Source organism: Cupressus sempervirens, chromosome 11 (assembly GCF_028749045.1).
Source record: "Cupressus sempervirens isolate cs-2001-9-10 chromosome 11, ASM2874904v1, whole genome shotgun sequence".
NCBI classification, from domain to species: Eukaryota; Viridiplantae; Streptophyta; class Pinopsida; order Cupressales; family Cupressaceae; genus Cupressus; species Cupressus sempervirens.
Genome location: NC_143128.1, coordinates 694,074,861 through 694,093,304, shown reverse-complemented (window position 1 = coordinate 694,093,304; position 18,444 = coordinate 694,074,861). Strand labels below are relative to the sequence as shown.

The 18,444-nt window shown below is 36.3% G+C and overlaps 2 protein-coding genes across 3 annotated transcripts; one reads left to right on the top strand and one right to left on the bottom strand.

Moving 5' to 3' along the window:
* Positions 1–1,824: 1,824 nt before the first annotated feature.
* Positions 1,825–17,164, bottom strand: LOC149531598 (uncharacterized). 2 transcript variants are annotated; one of them, XM_089810029.1, is made up of 11 exons: positions 15,976–17,164; positions 9,116–9,414; positions 6,799–7,527; positions 6,583–6,680; positions 6,415–6,474; positions 5,970–6,058; positions 5,764–5,829; positions 4,101–4,523; positions 3,929–4,003; positions 3,081–3,354; positions 1,825–2,810 (listed from the first exon to the last, which is right to left on the bottom strand). In XM_089810029.1, exons 2-11 carry the CDS (start codon positions 9,373–9,375, stop codon positions 2,092–2,094), a joined length of 2,793 nt encoding a protein of 930 aa, XP_089666155.1. In that variant the 5' UTR covers positions 9,376–9,414; positions 15,976–17,164; the 3' UTR covers positions 1,825–2,091. The 2 variants fall into 2 exon arrangements, with proteins under 2 accessions (XP_089666155.1, XP_089666154.1); XM_089810028.1 differs by lacking the exon at positions 15,976–17,164 and adding an exon at positions 9,898–10,140.
* Positions 17,165–17,621: 457 nt separating this feature from the next.
* On the top strand, positions 17,622–18,083 carry LOC149531597 (F-box protein MAX2 homolog A-like). The gene has a single exon (XM_089808369.1). It carries the CDS (start codon positions 17,622–17,624, stop codon positions 18,081–18,083), a length of 462 nt encoding a protein of 153 aa, XP_089664495.1.
* The last annotated feature ends 361 nt before the right edge of the window (positions 18,084–18,444 follow it).

The following is an 18,444-nucleotide window of genomic DNA, read 5'->3' as shown; positions in this document are numbered from 1 at the left end:
TTTGTGAATTTCAATTGATAACCTTTGTCAACCAACTATCCAATGCTCAACAAGTTATGTCAAACCAACAACAAAATAAACATCATCAATGTTAGTTTTTCCATCAAGAGTAATAGATCATATCCTTGTGATATGACAAGGCACATTGTTACCAACTCTAACAGTACCTCCATCATGATTTCAAAATTTAAAAAAATTGTTCATATCACCAGTCATATGATGTGAACATCCACTATCTATAATCCAATCATATTTATTTTCAACTTTATAAACTAGGGCTTTTTCTTCTCTAATTTCAATTTCATAACTTTCTTCTTATATAGCCCCAAATCCTAGCTCATCATCACTTTCACTCTGAACTCTTTCCTCAGATTCATCATCTTCAATTGCATACAAGCAATCTCTAGGTCTTCTAGGCTTGAAATTTCTCTTATACGTTTTCTCTCTTTTAGGACACTTAGAAGCATAATGACTAGATTCATTACAAGTCCAACATTTAAAGAACTTCTTACCATGTGGTTCTCTTCTCACAAGCAACACTATACTTTTTTCAATCTTTCTATCTTCTTCAGATCTGGATCTGCCACTACTAGCATAGTCTCCATGGGTGCTTGCACTTCTGGATAAACAAGGACAAATACTTAATGCACTAAAAGTTGTTTCCAACTCTTGTCAATTTCCAAACTGCCTCCAACTAGATTTTGTTGCTTCCAATATTCCAAGCAAAGTCTCCTTGGTGAACTTTTTAATGTAGGGCATCAAAATTTCAATCATCTGTGCTACTCATTTGAATGGTGATGTCAAAGTTTTCAAAATCTTCCACACAATCTCATCTTCCACTTTAGATCCTTCACAAGACTTAATTCTTGCAACAATCTAAGATATTCTACCAGTATACAAATTCATCTTCCATCATTTTAGCCTCTTGAAACAAACATATCCAATATTGTAATCTCATTCTTTTAGCATGCTTATCTCCATTAAATATAGATTCTAAAGATTTCCAAATTTTATGAGATGTCTCTAGTGATTAAATCTGATTGTATTCATTTTCAGGAACAACTGACGGTAGTGCTTCTCTGGCTCGCATGTTACACAAACAAATCTCTTTCTGGTTCACTTCATTAATCAAGCTTGCCTTCTTCCACAATTGCTTTGTCACTCTTTGTGAAAAGCCAATATCCTAGACCCACACATAGCAAATGAGTCTTCATCTTTTCCTTCCAGCTGTCATAGTTAACTCCATCAAACTTGGGACTTTTTTTTCTGAAGTGACTCGTCATTGATCTCCCAAAGCTATTAAGCTTTATCTTCAAGGACCTAAGGCTGTGATACCAATTGTTAGAAAGTAAAGTCCACCAATATAACTAAGAAAAGCGGGGGAAGGGAGGGGTGAATCAATTATCCAACTATTATAACAATTATCAACCTTATTAATCCTCAACCTTATTTATTTGTTCTAAAGATGGAGGCCAGTACCAAAACTAACATCTATAGCAACTACAAAATGATGATTTCCCATGAAGTTCTCACAAAATTCAGTCTTAAATAGAACAAGTCAGATAGAGAAGATGCAGCACATGACTTCTGAAACCAAGGCTAGGGATGTACAACAGAAAATGTAAGATTTGCAAGTCTAAAGAACTGAGTTCAAATGCATGCAGATTGTTCAGCTTGTAAGAGATGGCTAGATCAAAAAGCATGATAAAAAAATTGTTTATGACATGGAATGAATGTCCTATCCACTTTGCCTCCCATTCTTGTTTAAAAGCAAAGTCCATGATGGAAAGCTTGTCATAACCTTAGGTATTATGAAAAGTTCACTTGTACAGATCAAACTAAAGCTAATGCATTAACAATTTGCTACTTTGTTACAATGCGACCAATTCCTGTGATGACAAAAACCAATTTCGCTCCTAGTTGCAAAGCTAACTTGTACAAGAGATCTTTAAAAGAATTTAACTACTTGAATATGATACAAGCATCCGAAACAAAGATAACTTGCATCAGTGGTCAACTTCTGAGAACCACTTTAAAAAGTTTCAAGTTTTCAAGAATACACAACAGTAGCTCCACAGCTTCATTTTGTTCTCAAAACATGTTCAGGCCATCTACATCATCATTTGGTACAGCAAGACCCATGTAATCAGTGTCAGCATTTGGCAAGCTAATATCCTCATAGTTCAACCAATTTGCAAAGTCTTCTGCACTAGGAAGTTGCAAATGTGACAAATCTATGGGGATATTATCACCGGATGTATCATCATCAGCAATGGAATTCTGTAACACAGGCATTTCAACATTCACTTTCACCACTTTATCACTAATTTTTTCCCAATAACTTGATGCCAATGATGGTGTTTGTTCTTTAGATGGCCTGCCAAGAAGGTCATTTTCTGCAGCAGACAACCAAGCAGTTTTGTGCCTTAGTTTGAGCTTGTTTCTCATCTCACCCTTTGCATTGGCCAGATCTGGTTGACAATTCCTAGTACAGCCAGATCTGATTATGATCTCTTTCGCCTGCACCTTGCCCTCTCTGTCTCTTTTACTGCGTTTTCTTTTAGCCCCCCTAGGTAGAGTAGTCCCAACAGCTACTGTACCCCTTAGAGTGCCACTTTTGTTAACTTCTTCAAGTAGACGTTCTATATTTTTCCCAGGTGTTGACCATGTCTCACCTTTCAGAACAGTTCGCATTGAAAAAGAAGCTGTATCTTGCCTTGTGTTATATAATTCCCAATCTCCATTCTCCAGCTTCTGCATATGTTGTACAACAATATGAGAAGATTGTCCTGGAGGGACTATAGGATCAGCTGCAAACACAACAAGGAATGAATGAATTTAATTGCTATACAAATTGACTAATTTCAGACTCAACCCGCTACCTGTGGCCATTCAAATAATACAGTTCCTGAGGCCAGGTTAACAAGACTCTGAAAGCTTTTAGTGTAAAGTAACTTTAAATCAATTATCTATTAACAAAGGACTTTATGCCATTAGTACTAAGATAACAAGCACTAAAAGAGAATATCTCCCACAAAACAGAAAGAAGTGAATATACTCAGCACATGTATGTACAAAACCTGATGTTTTGATATCTGAGAGAGCATGTGCACTATCAGAAAGTGAATTTGCAGTGTCACCCTTGATAGCATCACCAAGTAACTTTGTATCCTTTTCCTTCAAGGATATTGAGAACATTCCTTCTTTTAAAGATGCATCTGAAAGGCACCTCCTGCCAGTTTCTTCAAACATTCTACACTCAGCTAGTGTCCCTTCAACAAAACTCTGAGTAGCTTGCTTTTTAACTTTGTTTTGTGCAATTTTACAACCACGTGAGTTGGTGCCTTGCAATCCCTGTAAAAGAAATAATTCCCTCAGATAAAAATAAAGAATGATATTCATTTCTATATGATACCTTTCTCTAAATATTTTATGTGCTACTAAAGGTTGAACTCTAAAGCAGTTTTATAGTTTCTCGCAGTGGAATTTCTTAGGAGGTGAGAGAATCTTGTGGTTTCTGTCCAGATTAATTTGGGCAAATCCAAACAACATTTCACAAGTTCTGCAGAATCCATAATGAATCTAATGAATTTTCATGATTTGAAAATAAACAGATTATAAATGTTTCCGTGTTCACTTGATACAAATCCTGACACTGCAAGAAACAAGTTTAATGCTACCTGAGAACCATGCAGATTGGGGTGATCTTCACATGGAAAATAAAAAAATACCCTGGAGAACGAAATCATTCACATTAAAAATTGAAAGCTGAAAGTGTCCTTTCACAAGAGGATTCAAGGATTTCTAGTGGATACTTAACTATATGCACTTTTCCATCAGCATTTATAATTTGATGAAACATTACAACTTTTAGGAAAGCAAGAAATGAGAAATTTGATTTACTGGAAGCAATTTTGATTAAAATCACCTGTTGCTCGAACTCATCCTTAAGCTTACAAGTCTCTGTTTTCATTTCCTCATCTCCCCTGTTTTCTAGATCTGGCTGAAAGGGGAAATGGAAGCACATTACAAGAAAATTGTGAAGGAAACAAAAAATCTTCAAGACACAATGATAGAGAAAAATTAGCTAGAAAATATACCATCAATTCTTGAAATAGTCCAATAGTTTGGAGTTCCAGTAATATTCGTTGATCTAGGTCCAACTCTTGTGATTGGATGCCATATGCATTTTCAGTATCAATTTCAATATGAGTACAATCACCACAAGGAGAATAGTCATTTGTGCAATGAAGACAGTCATCTTCTGGTCCAGCATCCAATTTTCTGTTTGTTTCGTCAGAGTTTTCCTCAACAATTAAAGCTGAAAGCAGTCTTTGATAAAGTGGAACCATCCTGTCATAAAGACAACTAGGTTTTCCAGGTGTCTTGATGTCCTCTTTAGCATTCAAATTGCTAGAAGGCTTCAAGGACTCATTATCCACAGACACATCCATATATCTTTTTTGATTACTCAAAACAATTGGACTTCCATTTGCTGGCAGCATACTACAGATAATATCAGCCTGGCAAAAGAGGAATTATTTATTTAAAGACAGCAAATATGAAATTTACGTAAAAAATTATCCTCACAATAAATCAATGCTAAAATATCAAAGGCAATTCCAAACTGTCAAAATCTCTACATCTATTAAAAACGTTCAGCATGGGCCCTGGATGCTTAGTAAACAATATATAGTATATTCTACAGAAAATGAGCCATTTTGTGTGATAAACTAATTTGCCAAGGAGTCCACCTTAACTATTAATTAAAATTTAAGTATATGAAACTACTGAACTTTGTAGGACATGGTTCGTGCCAGTGCCATTAATTAAGCATCATTTATTTGTCATTTCACAGCCATTCATATTTACACGAGTTAAGCTAGTTCCTAACTGGTTTGCCTCTCTGCCCAGGAGCAGCACGGGAGTCTACAAAAGCATTATGAATCAGAACATCTGCAAGAAGTTTGAGGGCATCTCCTAAGGATTGGGTCACAACCTTTCCGTGGAAGCCAGAAATCAACTAGCCACATCAGGTGAAGTGCTATATTGAGCATGGCAATGCATATCTCAGATTTCAGACCTTGTGTAGAAGAAAGGCATTGATACCAGAAGATAAGTATCACTCCCAGGCACTCCTAATCAGCATTCTGAGGCCAAACTACTCAAAGAGAAGCCTTGGGAATAAAGCTACAGGTGCCTGTAAGATCTGAATACAGTTCAAGAGTTCTTACAAGTTACATGCAATTGGTTTATATGCTGCTATTGTAGCCTGAGATAAAGTCTGGAAAACTAATTGCCTGTTTATTGGACGTATGAAATATATCTCTGTCTAAATCCTCGATTGACTGAGTCCCTATTCTGGGCTGCAGAAAGTTATTCAAATTGTATTATGGGCAGACATCCTGAGCAAGACAAGCATATGGTATTTGAATTGTATAATGGACGAACGGTCTAAATAATACTAGCATATGTTGTTTCTTGTTATCCAAACATTGTATAGTAGTTGAGCTGGTAAAGTATATAATCTGAATATATTTGGGGAAATCATTGCTAATGAGTAATTGGTTGATCTAAAAAGCTAAAGTCTGAATAAGCATGATTTCTTTTATTTTCAAATTTAAGGAATATACTGTATATACTAGAAAACCTCTTTGCTTTATAAGCTGCTTTGTTTCATTTTGGAGACTAAAATGTCTGCTTTACTCTGAATCTCATGTATAATAAGACTGAGATATTCAATGAATGAAAGAAATGAATCACCTCTCCAGTTTGATTACCAGCAGTAGGACATATAAGAATTGCATCTTCATCCTCTACCTGTCTGACCTGCATATACCAACAAAAATGTCAACAACAAAAGATCAAACAAAGATCCAATTGAAGAAAATGATAAAATTACATAAGTTTCAAGAGTGGAATCCTTAAATATATTTATTGGCAGCAGTCATGCATGATAAAGCTGTTACCAGTTGCTTGAGAAATTCTTGGTTGTCTTGAGTAGCAGATGCAAAAAATGGTTCCATTTGCTTACAAAAGGATCCTGAGCATGCAACATCTGACACAAATACTTCTACGTCAAGCTACCAGATAGTAAAAAGAATTATTCTATGCAACTGAGATCATTTTCAGGAACCTTGGTAAACATATAAGACTATTCACCTCAAAGAAAAACTTACAGATATTAGGTCAAACTTCCTCAAAAGTTTCAATCAGGCTAACTTCATAGAAAAAAATTAGGAATCTAAACAGAAGCATCGCGTGCAACTTTTATTTTTCCCTAAGGGAATGTGAATTTAGCAAAATGATGAATTATAGCAATCAGCGGTTTCAGCTTCAGGCCTGAGAATGTATTCATATTCAAAATTACTTCCAATTTTCTTATCCTTAATCCAGTAAGACTCAAATTCATACCACTTGCGTTATTAGAAGCATTAACAGTTGCCAGGAGTTCTTCCCTATCATCCAAATCCCCTACAAAGATCACCAGCCAGCATTAACATAATATGACAGTAGAGAACAATGTTTCTCAATTTACATAGAAAGAAAATACTCAGTTATCAAATAATAACTGCAGCATGCCTGTAAGTTTTGATAATCCATTCTTAATTGGACAACTTGGTTGGATAACTCCCTTTCGATTCAATGAAGAATTTCTGGTTGGAGATTGACTTGTCCTACTGAACAAACCGAGAAGCTGCTATCATTCATGCAAATATAATGGCCAATTCTTTAAAATTATTCTTAAGTATTTAATCATGCAAAAATTAAAATGTTTTAAATAATAAAATTACTAACCTTGCTACTTTATCAGTAACTAGCCTTGTGCTTCTTAGTTTCTTTCTAGGTGCAGGATTTTCAAGGTTTCCACTTATAGGACCATTCATTCTAAGAGAAGTGCTATCCTTCCCACTCCTTCCTGGTCTCTGGACACCATCTCCACTCTCTGGTTCAATGACATTTTTTTCCTTAACTAAAGGCAAAAGAAATAATCCAACCTTTTGACAAACAGGTGCATTTTTCTCAATTGCATCTCCTTGTTTCTTCCTCTTGTTCTTGCACTTGTCACCATGTCCTGATTCCTCGCTCTTAGAAAAAGCAGCTAAAGAAAAGATATTTCCAGTCTTTAATCTGCTGTGCTGGAAAGCATTATTGTTGGAAGAGCATCTTAGATTACTTTGGTCACTGCTTTCAGTTGAATTAGGTATTAAAGACCTCTCCAACAAATTTGGTAAATTGTCATGATTCAAAATTAGAGGCATCAAATTTGTTCTTTTTATATGTTGACATTTTCGTGGCTTTTGTTCAGACCAGTGGATAGCAGGGGTTGATGAGAATCCTGATGAGAATGATTGCTTGCAACTATTTAAGCCACCAGTGCTCTGAACTCTATTTGGATTTGAAGTCCATTCACGGTTATCAAATATTGGAGAGGTGTGTGGAACATTTGGAGATAATTTCACAAAAGAACAACCACCCTTTCCTTTTGCAGGGTTTGCTGCATGATTTTTGTTGCAGATATTGGACCTGAATACATTAACATACAGATATTGAATGTTAAGACATTAGCAAGACAAGCTCAAAATTGAGGAAGAATTCTGAGCATTGACAGGAGAGCTAGTGAAGTGTATAGCCTTATTTCCACACTTGACCAAGATCAGATAATGTACGATAACAGAATCTAGATTCTAGATCCATCTTCAAAATTGGCAGATTCAATAACTTATGAGCCTAAGATAATTAAAAAGTAAATGTCACCATTGATATTTTCATGATGATACAAAGTATTCTTCTTTTTGTTGAGTTATTAACAGAGACTGAAAAGTCCTAAATCTTTTGACCATTTCAATGAAATTTAGTGTTAAGAAAAACATTTGTAATTAACTTTCCACTAATCATTTGAAATGGAACCTCTTTTTGAACTTAGTTTAATACATATCATCTCTGAATCAATATATATGCATAACAGTTATACAATCTGAAGAATAGGAGTGGTAGAAACTCCTTCACAAAGCAAAGGTTCCTATGCTTTTGATAAAAGTCTTATAGAAACCAAACAAATTGGATAATATCCAAATCTGATTATAGGATTCTAATCAATACTAAACCAATGGTTTTCACTCTGTGAAAAAATTAGGTACAATACAGTAAATCTTTGCTGAGCACTCTGCTCCTTTTTCCCCTCTTATGTTTGAATAAATTTTTACCCCTCCTTTAGTTTATAGAACATCATCCGTTGGTTTCCCTCTATCAATGACATGAACAAAAAGTGTCAATAGTTAAAATTGAAAATGTTAATTAAACAATGTTATAATTTAAGCAACAATATTAGTCATGGGTTGATGTACAAGTGACTTTTTTCACTTATAAAAATCTGATTTCCACTTCATCAAGATTTACCTTCAACATTTGAATTACCCAAAAGTATGGTCCAGGTGTATAATTTCCCTAATATCTCCATGTCATTCGACTAAATTTTTCAATCTTCTTCTATTTGCTAGTAATTGCATATATATACTTTTTATCCCACAAGATAATTATCTGCATTATCAATGAATAAATATTTTCTGGAGTTCTTTTCTTTGCTGTTTGTTAGTTTACATAATACAATGCTTTTATAAAGCCTTTTAGATTTTGTATAAAAAGAATTGATAAACTCTGGTAATGCAACCAGAGGCAGCAAGCATCCATGATAAGGATGTACATTATCCTCAATGCATGACCCAATTTTTGCAATACAAAGAATTCAAAATAAACATAATCAGTTTCTTCTGTAATGTTCAGAAAAGTATTAAGAGTGGTGACAACCAGTAGAGAGGATTAGCTGGGAGCCTCTGAACGTACTAGCTGAGAAAAACTAAATTACTAGAACAACATTTGTACTTCAGAGGCAGTTCAACTAATAGCCTTAAACTACTGCACAACATCATTAGATCCTAATGAAAATCTTCATTTATTATCTTTGCCGAAAATGCAATACTCAAAATCTCTGACCACATCAATATTTGTGACACTACATTATGTTGACCCATCAACATTGAATGTAAACATTTTAGAACAAGTAAACAACCATCCTGAATAATTGAGATTAAATAATGTTAATGAAAAGTCCTACCTGAAGCCATGGCTTTCACTTGACCTCGAGTGGGTCTCAGAGCTGGGCCTTTGCTGTTTACCCTGTTTATAATCTTTATCTCCATCCAGCATTCTATTTGCTTCTGACTTGACAGAAACATCTAACTTCATTCCAGAATATCTTCTGATCAATTTTGCCGTTTCCCAGCTTTCACTTCTAGCTGTCAAGGTCTTATCCTTGACTTTTGAATGAGTACTAACCTTTCTCGACCTCAATATATCTCTTTCCCTATCTATCATTATAGATGCTCTAGAAATATTGTTGGGATAGCCTGGCACCTGAGACCATTCATAAAGCATCAAGCAATAGATCAGATAATGCCTATTTTCTTTACTAGAGTTCTACTATCTATACTAGGCAGCACATGGACCTGTTCAAAATACAATTAAGAACAATCCTAAACTATAACAAGTTCCTTGAGAGAATGTGGTATTCAACTACAGAAAATTATAAACCCAAGATATTATCTAAACACTTATCTCTCTTTTTTATAACTACCAAGCAAAAGTGCTTGTCAAAAATTCCTACAGCATGGATGAAGGTACAAAAGAGAAAATTTAAAAATTTGAAAACACCAATTCAATGTTTACTGAATTTTCTCAACCTTCTTACCAAATTCTTGACCTTCTACAATCAACAGATAAAGGAAAACTAGCAAAAATTTTGAATGAGGAAAATGTTACAAAAATAGAAAATGTAATGAAACAGAGAAATGCAAGGATAATATACTATATTTCTGGACAGGCATTTCTGATACAAACCCTAATATTCATCATGGGGATGCAAACTTGTTTATGTGGAACAGGTGCTGGTATTTCTATTTGAGACCTCTTCCTTGGCAACATTAGTTTATGATATCTATCTAGTTTGTCTATAGCTTCATCCAAAATATTTATCTTCTCTCTGCACCACAGAAGTTTCACATTAACTATGATAAAAAAATGCTGCCCAATGGTATAGACATCCAACCTTATAACATTCTGCATAGCATCTAGGACTGGAAAATTGCAATAAACACTTATACTGTTTGAAAACACTTGACATCAAAACCCATGCGAACTACAAATTTTAAGAAAAACCCTTGCTACAATGAACCGTAATGAAATGTTTTGTCTTTGGATATATTACCCCACCTTGAGAGAACTTTGAGACAACTCCTTACTGACTTTAGCTCTTCTACTCCAAGAGAAGGAGGAGGTTCAGTCTGCACTGGACCGAATGATGGAACTTCTGCTGAGGTTCCTACTACAGCATTAGTCACCCTTTTCAGTTCTGGATGACGATAATATGTATGATTTCCCATTTGACAGTTAATCCAAAAGTAGAACTTGTGAGAGAGGCAATTTTTCTCCATGTAATGACATATCCCTCAGGGAATGTTTTGATCCATCTGAGCTAGCAGAGAATATTTTAAACCTCAGATTCTTTGTCATCTTTCTCTGATATGTTCAAGATCTCAAATCCCAAAACTTAATCTATAACAGATAAATTCAGAGATCAAACACCAAGTAGCTGAAGTGTCTGACAAAAGCATTTAATTCAATCTTGTGTTCATTCAAGGAAACATCTGACTAAAGGTTTAATGTAATGTCCCCTTTTGTTATATACCTAAAATATTTCCCTAGGGCCTAAATGACAATAGCAACGACTATATTTATCGGCAAGAGTATTTTCTTATTAAATTACATATTAGTAATTGCATCAAGTAAGTTAATTATTTGGCATTGAATATAGCAATGAAGATTCCCACCTATAGACACACATATTAGAGTTGCAACCCTAATAGAAACTTGAGGGAAGAAGCACCATAGAACGCTAGGAGACAATCAACCCCAATTAAACCCATGAACTTTGAACAAGTAATTGAACTCAATGTGACGCCTTGGCCAACAAGTAACAAACTCAATCAGTGCCCACAAGGAACTAACTTGATAGGCATCCACCTTATGAGTAGGAGTTCATATCCCCACATTCCTTGTGTTTCACTTTTCTGTTTCTAATAGATTTTCTTTCTTAAATCAATGCAAAATTGTTTGTGATTAAAGTAATTCAAGAAAATCATCTAGTCTTATTAGATTCCACACATGGCATGCCAAATAGTTCAAAAAAATTTATGTAGGTTATGTCTCACTACTATATATACTTACTTATATACATACATAAATATATATGTGTATCTATCTGGATTCCTGATCCTATTCAATGATTTTCTCCAAATGAAAGTCTTCCTTAAATATCTGTCAAGGGGGATGAATAGATACTCCCATTACCTGTTTTCACCAAACAGGGTGTCTCCTCCAAGATAATTGAACCCTGTTTAATATGCATGTAGGTTGTATCTCACTGATGTATATATTTACTTACATGAGCGGGCACACACACACATGTATTTATGTGGATTCCTGATCCTATTCAATGCTTTCCTCCAAATGAAATTCTTCCTTAAATATCTGTCAAGGGGGATGAATAGACACCCCCATTACCTTTTCACAAAATGTGGTGTCTCCTCCAAGATAATTGCACCCTCTTTCCTCCCCTGCCTCTTCATCTCATGTGGCTGTTGGAAACCACCCTGTTTAGTGAATTGTTAAGTTTACAAGTGCTCCTATTATGGAATAAACTCTAAATGTAGTGATCAGCTTAGAGAATAGAGAAAAGGTGAAGTTTTATGAATAAGGCCATTTTCTTCTCATAGATGCATAACTAGCAGCCAGAAGTATAAATTTTAATTATTTTATTCTCTTTTAGGGACAGTGCATGTATCATGCTGGTAGCATGTCATATTTTTCCCCTCTAATTGGTCCTAAACATTGTTTTTACCCAGGTTGGCTTTCATTCCTTTATTTTCTCAGGCTTTTAGTGCCGCAATCTATATTCACAAATCCCTAGCCTTAGATGAAACGTGGCACTTAATTAAATCTTGTCCAAATCATAATAATCAATCTGATAGATACTGATTCTTGGCACATTCGCTCACATACTTGTCTATGCAGTGATCACATTAAATTGTGTCCCAAAGACAATACAAATGCAGTTTTAAGATAAGAAGTTATATTAAGTTTATCAAAATGTATGAAAATTCTGGTTTGGTAGGTGCCCTCAATCCTAGTACACTAGAAGATTTGATTCAAAAGGCAACAAGATTAGAAATTACATCATATGAAGACTAACCCAACACCAAAAGTCTAGCCTCGAAACTTCCCTATAGAAAAATTGGTTTGAAAAGCATTTCTACCAAGAAATGACAACAGAGAACTACAAAAAGAAAAATTGTTTCCATTGTAAGGAAAATTTGGAGCACAAGCATGTTCGTAAACAAGAACACCTTACCAATATGCACATTTAATGGCAATAACCACTGATTATAGAGCTCCACAAGTAGTTGATGTCTTCTTCAAAGAAATTTTTAGGCTACAAGGCTCCTCAAAAATATTGTTAGTGATAAAGAGTCAGTTCTTTACCTTGTTTGCATTTCCTAATGATGGATCATTGAGTATGATCCAAAACCTTGATGCTAACAAAATCCACACAATTGAATCCAGAAGTGCATCCTCAAAGGCTATGGACTATGAAAATCTAATGTCTGCCATCTGAACATTGATGCTAACAAAATCCACACAGTTGAATCCAGAAGCACATTCTCTAACAACTCTTTTGTCTAGCAGCAACCAAACTCATACCAAGCAAAAGCTATCATACTCACAAACTAATGAACAACTTAGATGAAATGACTGATCAACTGTTTAATTTCTTGTAATGTTCCCTTTTGAATTGCCCTAAATCTTGCCCCCTATACTTGTAGAATATAAGACTATTGCGGGTTATACGTTCTCAGACTGCTACAGTAAAGTAGATGGATTTCACTTGATTCCCTTTTCCTCTTTTGATGCTGATTTCTTCTCTTTGGATGAGTGCTGACACTGGTTGGTTTGTGCCTTTCTTCAATCAAAGTTCCTCCTTAAATTATAAATACCCTTCTCTTGTTGCTGAAGGGTTTTGTCCTTTATGGTGGCTACCTTGTGACGCAGAGCTTGGTAGACCCACAGATCTCACTGATCAATGTCACTTGGTTCAAAACTCTTCATGTTTTAAGCCTATATCCTTTCACTGGGCTTCTCTCAAACCCTCATACTCAACCACCAATTTCAATAATGTATTCCAACACCCTCTAGGGCCTTAACCAGTGTTACATGGGGAATCGCACCCCCCTCCCAAACCTCGATGTACCCATCCCCGAGACGTCCTGCACCCGGTACTCACGTACCCAAGTACCCCCACCTCCGCCATTCTGCAACCATGCTGCTGTTAGTATGAGGACTTGGATTTCTATTTGACTTTTTTTTTTTGAATGCTACTATTGGGATGTAATTTGTTACTATGTTGAATGTTCAATGGTTCTAGTTCATGTTGCATTTTGGCTATGTACAAGTATTTTAATTTGGTATGTTCTACAGAAACATCATTTCATAACAAGCATTTCAAGTTCTATATGTATACTATAAAACACTCCTCCCTGCCCTGTCCTTCCCTTGCCACCATCCCCTGGCTATCCCCTCACCATCCCAAAAATAAGGCCCATTTTCCCCTTGTCTCGAAAACTCGTTCCGAAGTCCCGCCATCCCAATGTACCCCAATACTAGGGTAGCATTGGCCTTAACATGTCCCATTCAACAGATTTCAGTGATCCAGAAACTTGTTCTTTCTCAACTTGGCATTAACCCTCTTATTCAGCCCAAACTAAGCCTTTATGTCCTAGTAGCTCTACCCAAACTAGTTTTTCTCAGTTTTCTCAATTCCATCCCAAAACACTCAGCAATTAAATTAGAGTTCCAGACACCCTTTTGGAAGTTGTATAACATACTTCAAGGATTCATATCACTCCTTTCGATATTAGGGGAGATCCAATGCTGTTTGCACCAATTTTAGGCCTAATTAGGCCAATTTTGCGAGTAAGTACCCCTGAAACTTGTCACAAAGACCTGAAACTTGGCACAAAATCTAGTTATGACTCCAAACTAAGAATTCTGTAGGTATTTTGTACAGCCATCCTTGTTTGATGGATCAATCAGAAAACCATCCTTGTTTCAGCCCTATATCTAGGGCTTTCTCAAATGGCATGTACCTTCACTTCCAAGACCAAACAAAGGATCCTACAGCATGTCCTTAATGTCCTTATACACATTCAAACGTAAAACACTATCCTTATGTGGGCAGATGTTCCAATCCAATACCTGCTCACACCCTTCACATACTCTTCTTAAGCCTTCCTTGAGTACTTTGGTGATCACCATCCAATACTGCATCAAAGTTGTTAGCAGGAGCATATTGAAGATGTTGAAGACCCATTCCACAAGAAACGGATGATACAAAAATTGGAATGGCCTTATTCCATTGAAAAACTTACAAATTTATCAACAACTTGTACGCTGTTAAAGATCAGTCCTACAGTCTGTTAAAAAATTTCATAAATGGATTCAAAATGCCATAGAAGGGACTAGGAAATGTTACCAAAAAATCTTCTAGAAGGTTCCAATGGAGCTTGTAAGAGAAACAATCAAAATGCGCTCAGAACTTGCCAAAAATCTGAGTTTTATTATTTCTTCATGAGTACAGTCCATACAACCAGATAAGAAATCCTCTCCAATCACTTCATCTGCCTTCCTTCGCATGTAATGTGACTTGTAAAGTTCAAACAAACTGGTTTGAACCAACTCTAACTTCCAAAACTTGTAAAAAACTTCAATCTAATGGTTTGGGCAACTAGCAGTTAGTTTTTTAATTAAAAATCATGATTTTCCCTCCAAACACAATTTAATCCTTTCTAATGACTCCAAAGGCTTGTAAATGCCTTGATCCACCTAATCCTGGTTTAAAACATCTGAAACTCCTTTCTATATCCATCCATCATCCTAATTTGTCAATTTGGACCATGTTGTCAACTAGCACCTATTGACCAATTTGGTCCTAATTGTGTGTTATTCACGACTTTATATGTTCCTGAACAATAAGGTTACTTTTGACTCCTATTGACCTATACCAACCCCTGGGATCATTCTTATGCCCAATTACATCATCTTGGATCGTATGGTCCTTATTAGGACCATTAGGATTTTACATTTACATTCATTGGTTTCATTACATCATATGCCATAACTAGCTTCAAGACTTCAAGTGGTCCATTGGACTTATTCTTTCCCTAATCAAGACTTCATGGCTTCATGGCTTTGCTTGTTTGGTTGGGTGCTCCTGCACCACCTTCTCTTCAAGAGTGATGTTTCTTCCAAACTTTTGTGTGACCCATAACTAATCGTAATTGTTGTTGAGCATATTTGATCACTAGAATTAGGAATCTGTGTTAGATAGCTTACTAAGAGCGTTGTTTCCTTTATATCAATCATTGCTTTCTAATGTATTGTTGCTATTATTTATTGTTATCCACCAAGTGGCTACTTTTGCTAATTGTCATCCTTATTATATCATTGTCTGGGCTGCCTAATCTTTGCTGGTTTAGTAGAGAAAATCACAAAGCCTTAGAAATAAGACTATTTTTGAGGGCATTGATATCTTATTTATGGTAGGGGTTATATTAGTCCACTCTTCATGGGATTGCTTGCACTCGAGCAATTTAAAATTTTAACAATCAAGAAGATCTACTCTTTCTCAATTAGTGTCTTCTATAGCAAGGCCTTTCTGCATAACCATATACTTAGATGAATGATATAACAGCTTCATTGAACACATACTATTGTCTAATTTCCTGTACATATTAGTTTGTCAGTGTTTTCTTTACAATTCATTTCCAGACCTACATGTTGGAAGGTGGAGTCATTATGGCGTACCTTGGTAGGATGTTATTCCAGCAGTGAAAGATAGTCTTCATAGGGTTTAATATGTAGTAGTGCGAGTCATAATCACTATTTTTAATAAGTTGTCTTCAGTTAGGATTCTGCAACTAGAACTTTTTATACTAAGAGAAATCATTTTTTCATGAACTTTTGAATGTTGTTCCAACTGTGAAATTTTCTGAAAAAATACGAAATCTTTTTGGCCATCTTCTGTCTTTTCACATAAATCTGAATACTTGTATTGTTCTTCTTCTCTATATTTTTCCTGCTCTTTTAATTTTTACAACACTAACATTGACTTCAGAACAAAGTTGGATGAGAAGTTCAAGATCATATATTAAATTTTAAAGCGCATTCATTCTTATTTTGAACGTCTGCAAAGATTTCAAAGCGTCATTTCTAATGATATTGTGAAACATGGCATATCTCCAATAAATTGCAGATCTATTTTAGAAAGAATGCAATTCACGTAATCGCCCCTCTTCAGAGATGCCAGTAGAGTCTCGTTTGAGTTAGTCAGCCAACATCGCTCTATCGTTCCATGAGGGCAGTCCAGGGAATAACTACTCTGTACGCTTTTGTTTTTGCCTTAAATTTACTAACTTGAACAATTTTACTGCACCTTTTCCTTCTTTGAATCTTAGAAAGTATTATTTTCCCTTCCAACTTGGTTTGCTGCTAAAATGTTGAGATACAAAATTGCGAGGAGAGGCATGATGTCTTGTATGCAAGGTAGCAGCTGCTTCTGGAGGTCAAAGTCGAGTAATTTGGCTCGAGCCATAGCACCTGCCAAACGCTATCTGGCTACAACACTCAGGCAAGACTTGCGACGATCCCCGCGCCCTAACCAAGAAAAAATATATCCATTTCTCTGCATTTTGCAGTCCTCGCCTGAAAGGGCAGTGTGCCCTACTGCTAATTGTGAAAATCATGCCCATATTTTTCCAAATCGCGCCCATTTTCCTGTTGTTTCCTACCCGCCTTCTCCCTTGGTAATCGAATAGTGTCGAGCGATTCTCGTGAATTTCTCTGAAAACAATGCTAAATCCCTTGAGGCGTCGGTTTCTTAATGCTAAGTCATCTACTACAACTGCCCAGTTTGAGTCGTCGCCTCCCATCGCTACTGCCGTTAAGTGGCTCGTGTTCATTCTACAAGGATTTCCAGGTAGATTTTGGGTCTCAAACCATTAGAAGCTACATCCGCTTAGATTTTTTAAGGAAAATTGTAAGAGTACATGAATTTTATTTCACTTTAGAAGTTTCAGCTCCTTAGTTGAAAGAAATATTGCTAAAATTTTTTTTTTTGACAGAGATTGCTAAAATTTATTAGCCGATAGGCCATTATAGGTGAGACTTTCATCTAAACCTGTCATGTGCTTAAAACAACTAGTTGTTTTTGTTAATGGTTTGCATTGATTGTGTATATTTTAATAATTGCGATATCTTTTATTAGATCACAATCTGATTTACAAACGAGATATGTGGTTCGATTGAAACATCTTTTTCATTCGTCGCCTACCTTTTGCACTTTGAAATCATAAATCGCACTTCAGTGACATTTCAGAAGTGATTATCAGTATCATATTTGGCCTAGTGAAGGATGGGAGGGCAAGGAATTGAATGGCCCTGGTTTGCGAGAAATGGCGGGAGCTGAAGCGAGCAACGCGAATGGAGCTTTGTTTGCAGGGAAACATAAGCAATTTGTATTTGATAGCATTCTGTTTTCAGGGCATGATGACTCTGACCTGTCGCAGATTTCGCCATGGGGTTACCCTGTTTTGGATGCCTCTTCTCCTGAGAGTCAAATAATTGGGCATCTTCGAAAGCAGGCCTTTCACGCCGTTCAGAGCATCACAATCTATGCTTGCAACACCCAAAATATCAACATGCTTGCGCACCTCTGGCCGCGAATCTGCCATGTCAAGCTGGTGAGATGGCACCAACCCGTCAATGATCTAGGGTCTCCTCTTGGAGAGCTGCTGCCACTTCTTCTCAATTGTGAATTGCTTCAAACCCTAGACCTCGCTCAGTTCTATTGCTGGACGGAGGACGTTATCTTTTTTTTTCTCTATTCCCCTCTATTTCTGTGTCTGCCTCTCTGAATCTCTCGTCTCTCAATTTGCTCATGCTTTCTACCGACGGTTTCAAGGCCCCCAAGCTCGTTGCCATTTTAGAGGCCTGCAGAAACCTCCAAGAGCTGTACGCTATCTGTGTCATTGATTCGCAGTGAGCTATATTCCTTGAATTTCTCTCCTTTGTTTCTAGGTACCGGTGACCCCTGCGCCGCTCGCTTGGACCGTGGCACCTGAAACCCTAGAGTGAGAAAACCCTAAACAAAGTTTTCTGAAACCTTAGAGACAAAAAATTTCGATGCAACCAAATTTGTTGCTTCTTCCGGCGGTAACTGTTGTCACTTAGGTTTGCACCCTTGTCCAAGGCCTATGCGCGAGGACAACCTAGTGA

What these genes read in the sequence shown, in the direction of transcription:
- LOC149531597 (XM_089808369.1), top strand. Translation starts at nt 17,622, where the DNA reads ATGGCGGGAGCTGAAGCGAGCAACGCGAATGGAGCTTTGTTTGCAGGG.
- LOC149531598 (XM_089810028.1), bottom strand. Translation starts at nt 10,122, where the DNA reads ATGCAGAATGTTATAAGGTTGGATGTCTATACCATTGGGCAGCATTTT. An exon ending in AGTGAAAGCCATGGCTTCAG is followed by an intron (nt 7,528 to 9,115) that starts GTAGGACTTTTC and finishes TAATGTATTCAG; the next exon opens with GTCCAATATCTGCAACAAAA. An exon ending in TGGATTATCAAAACTTACAG is followed by an intron (nt 6,475 to 6,582) that starts GCATGCTGCAGT and finishes TGATCTTTGTAG; the next exon opens with GGGATTTGGATGATAGGGAA.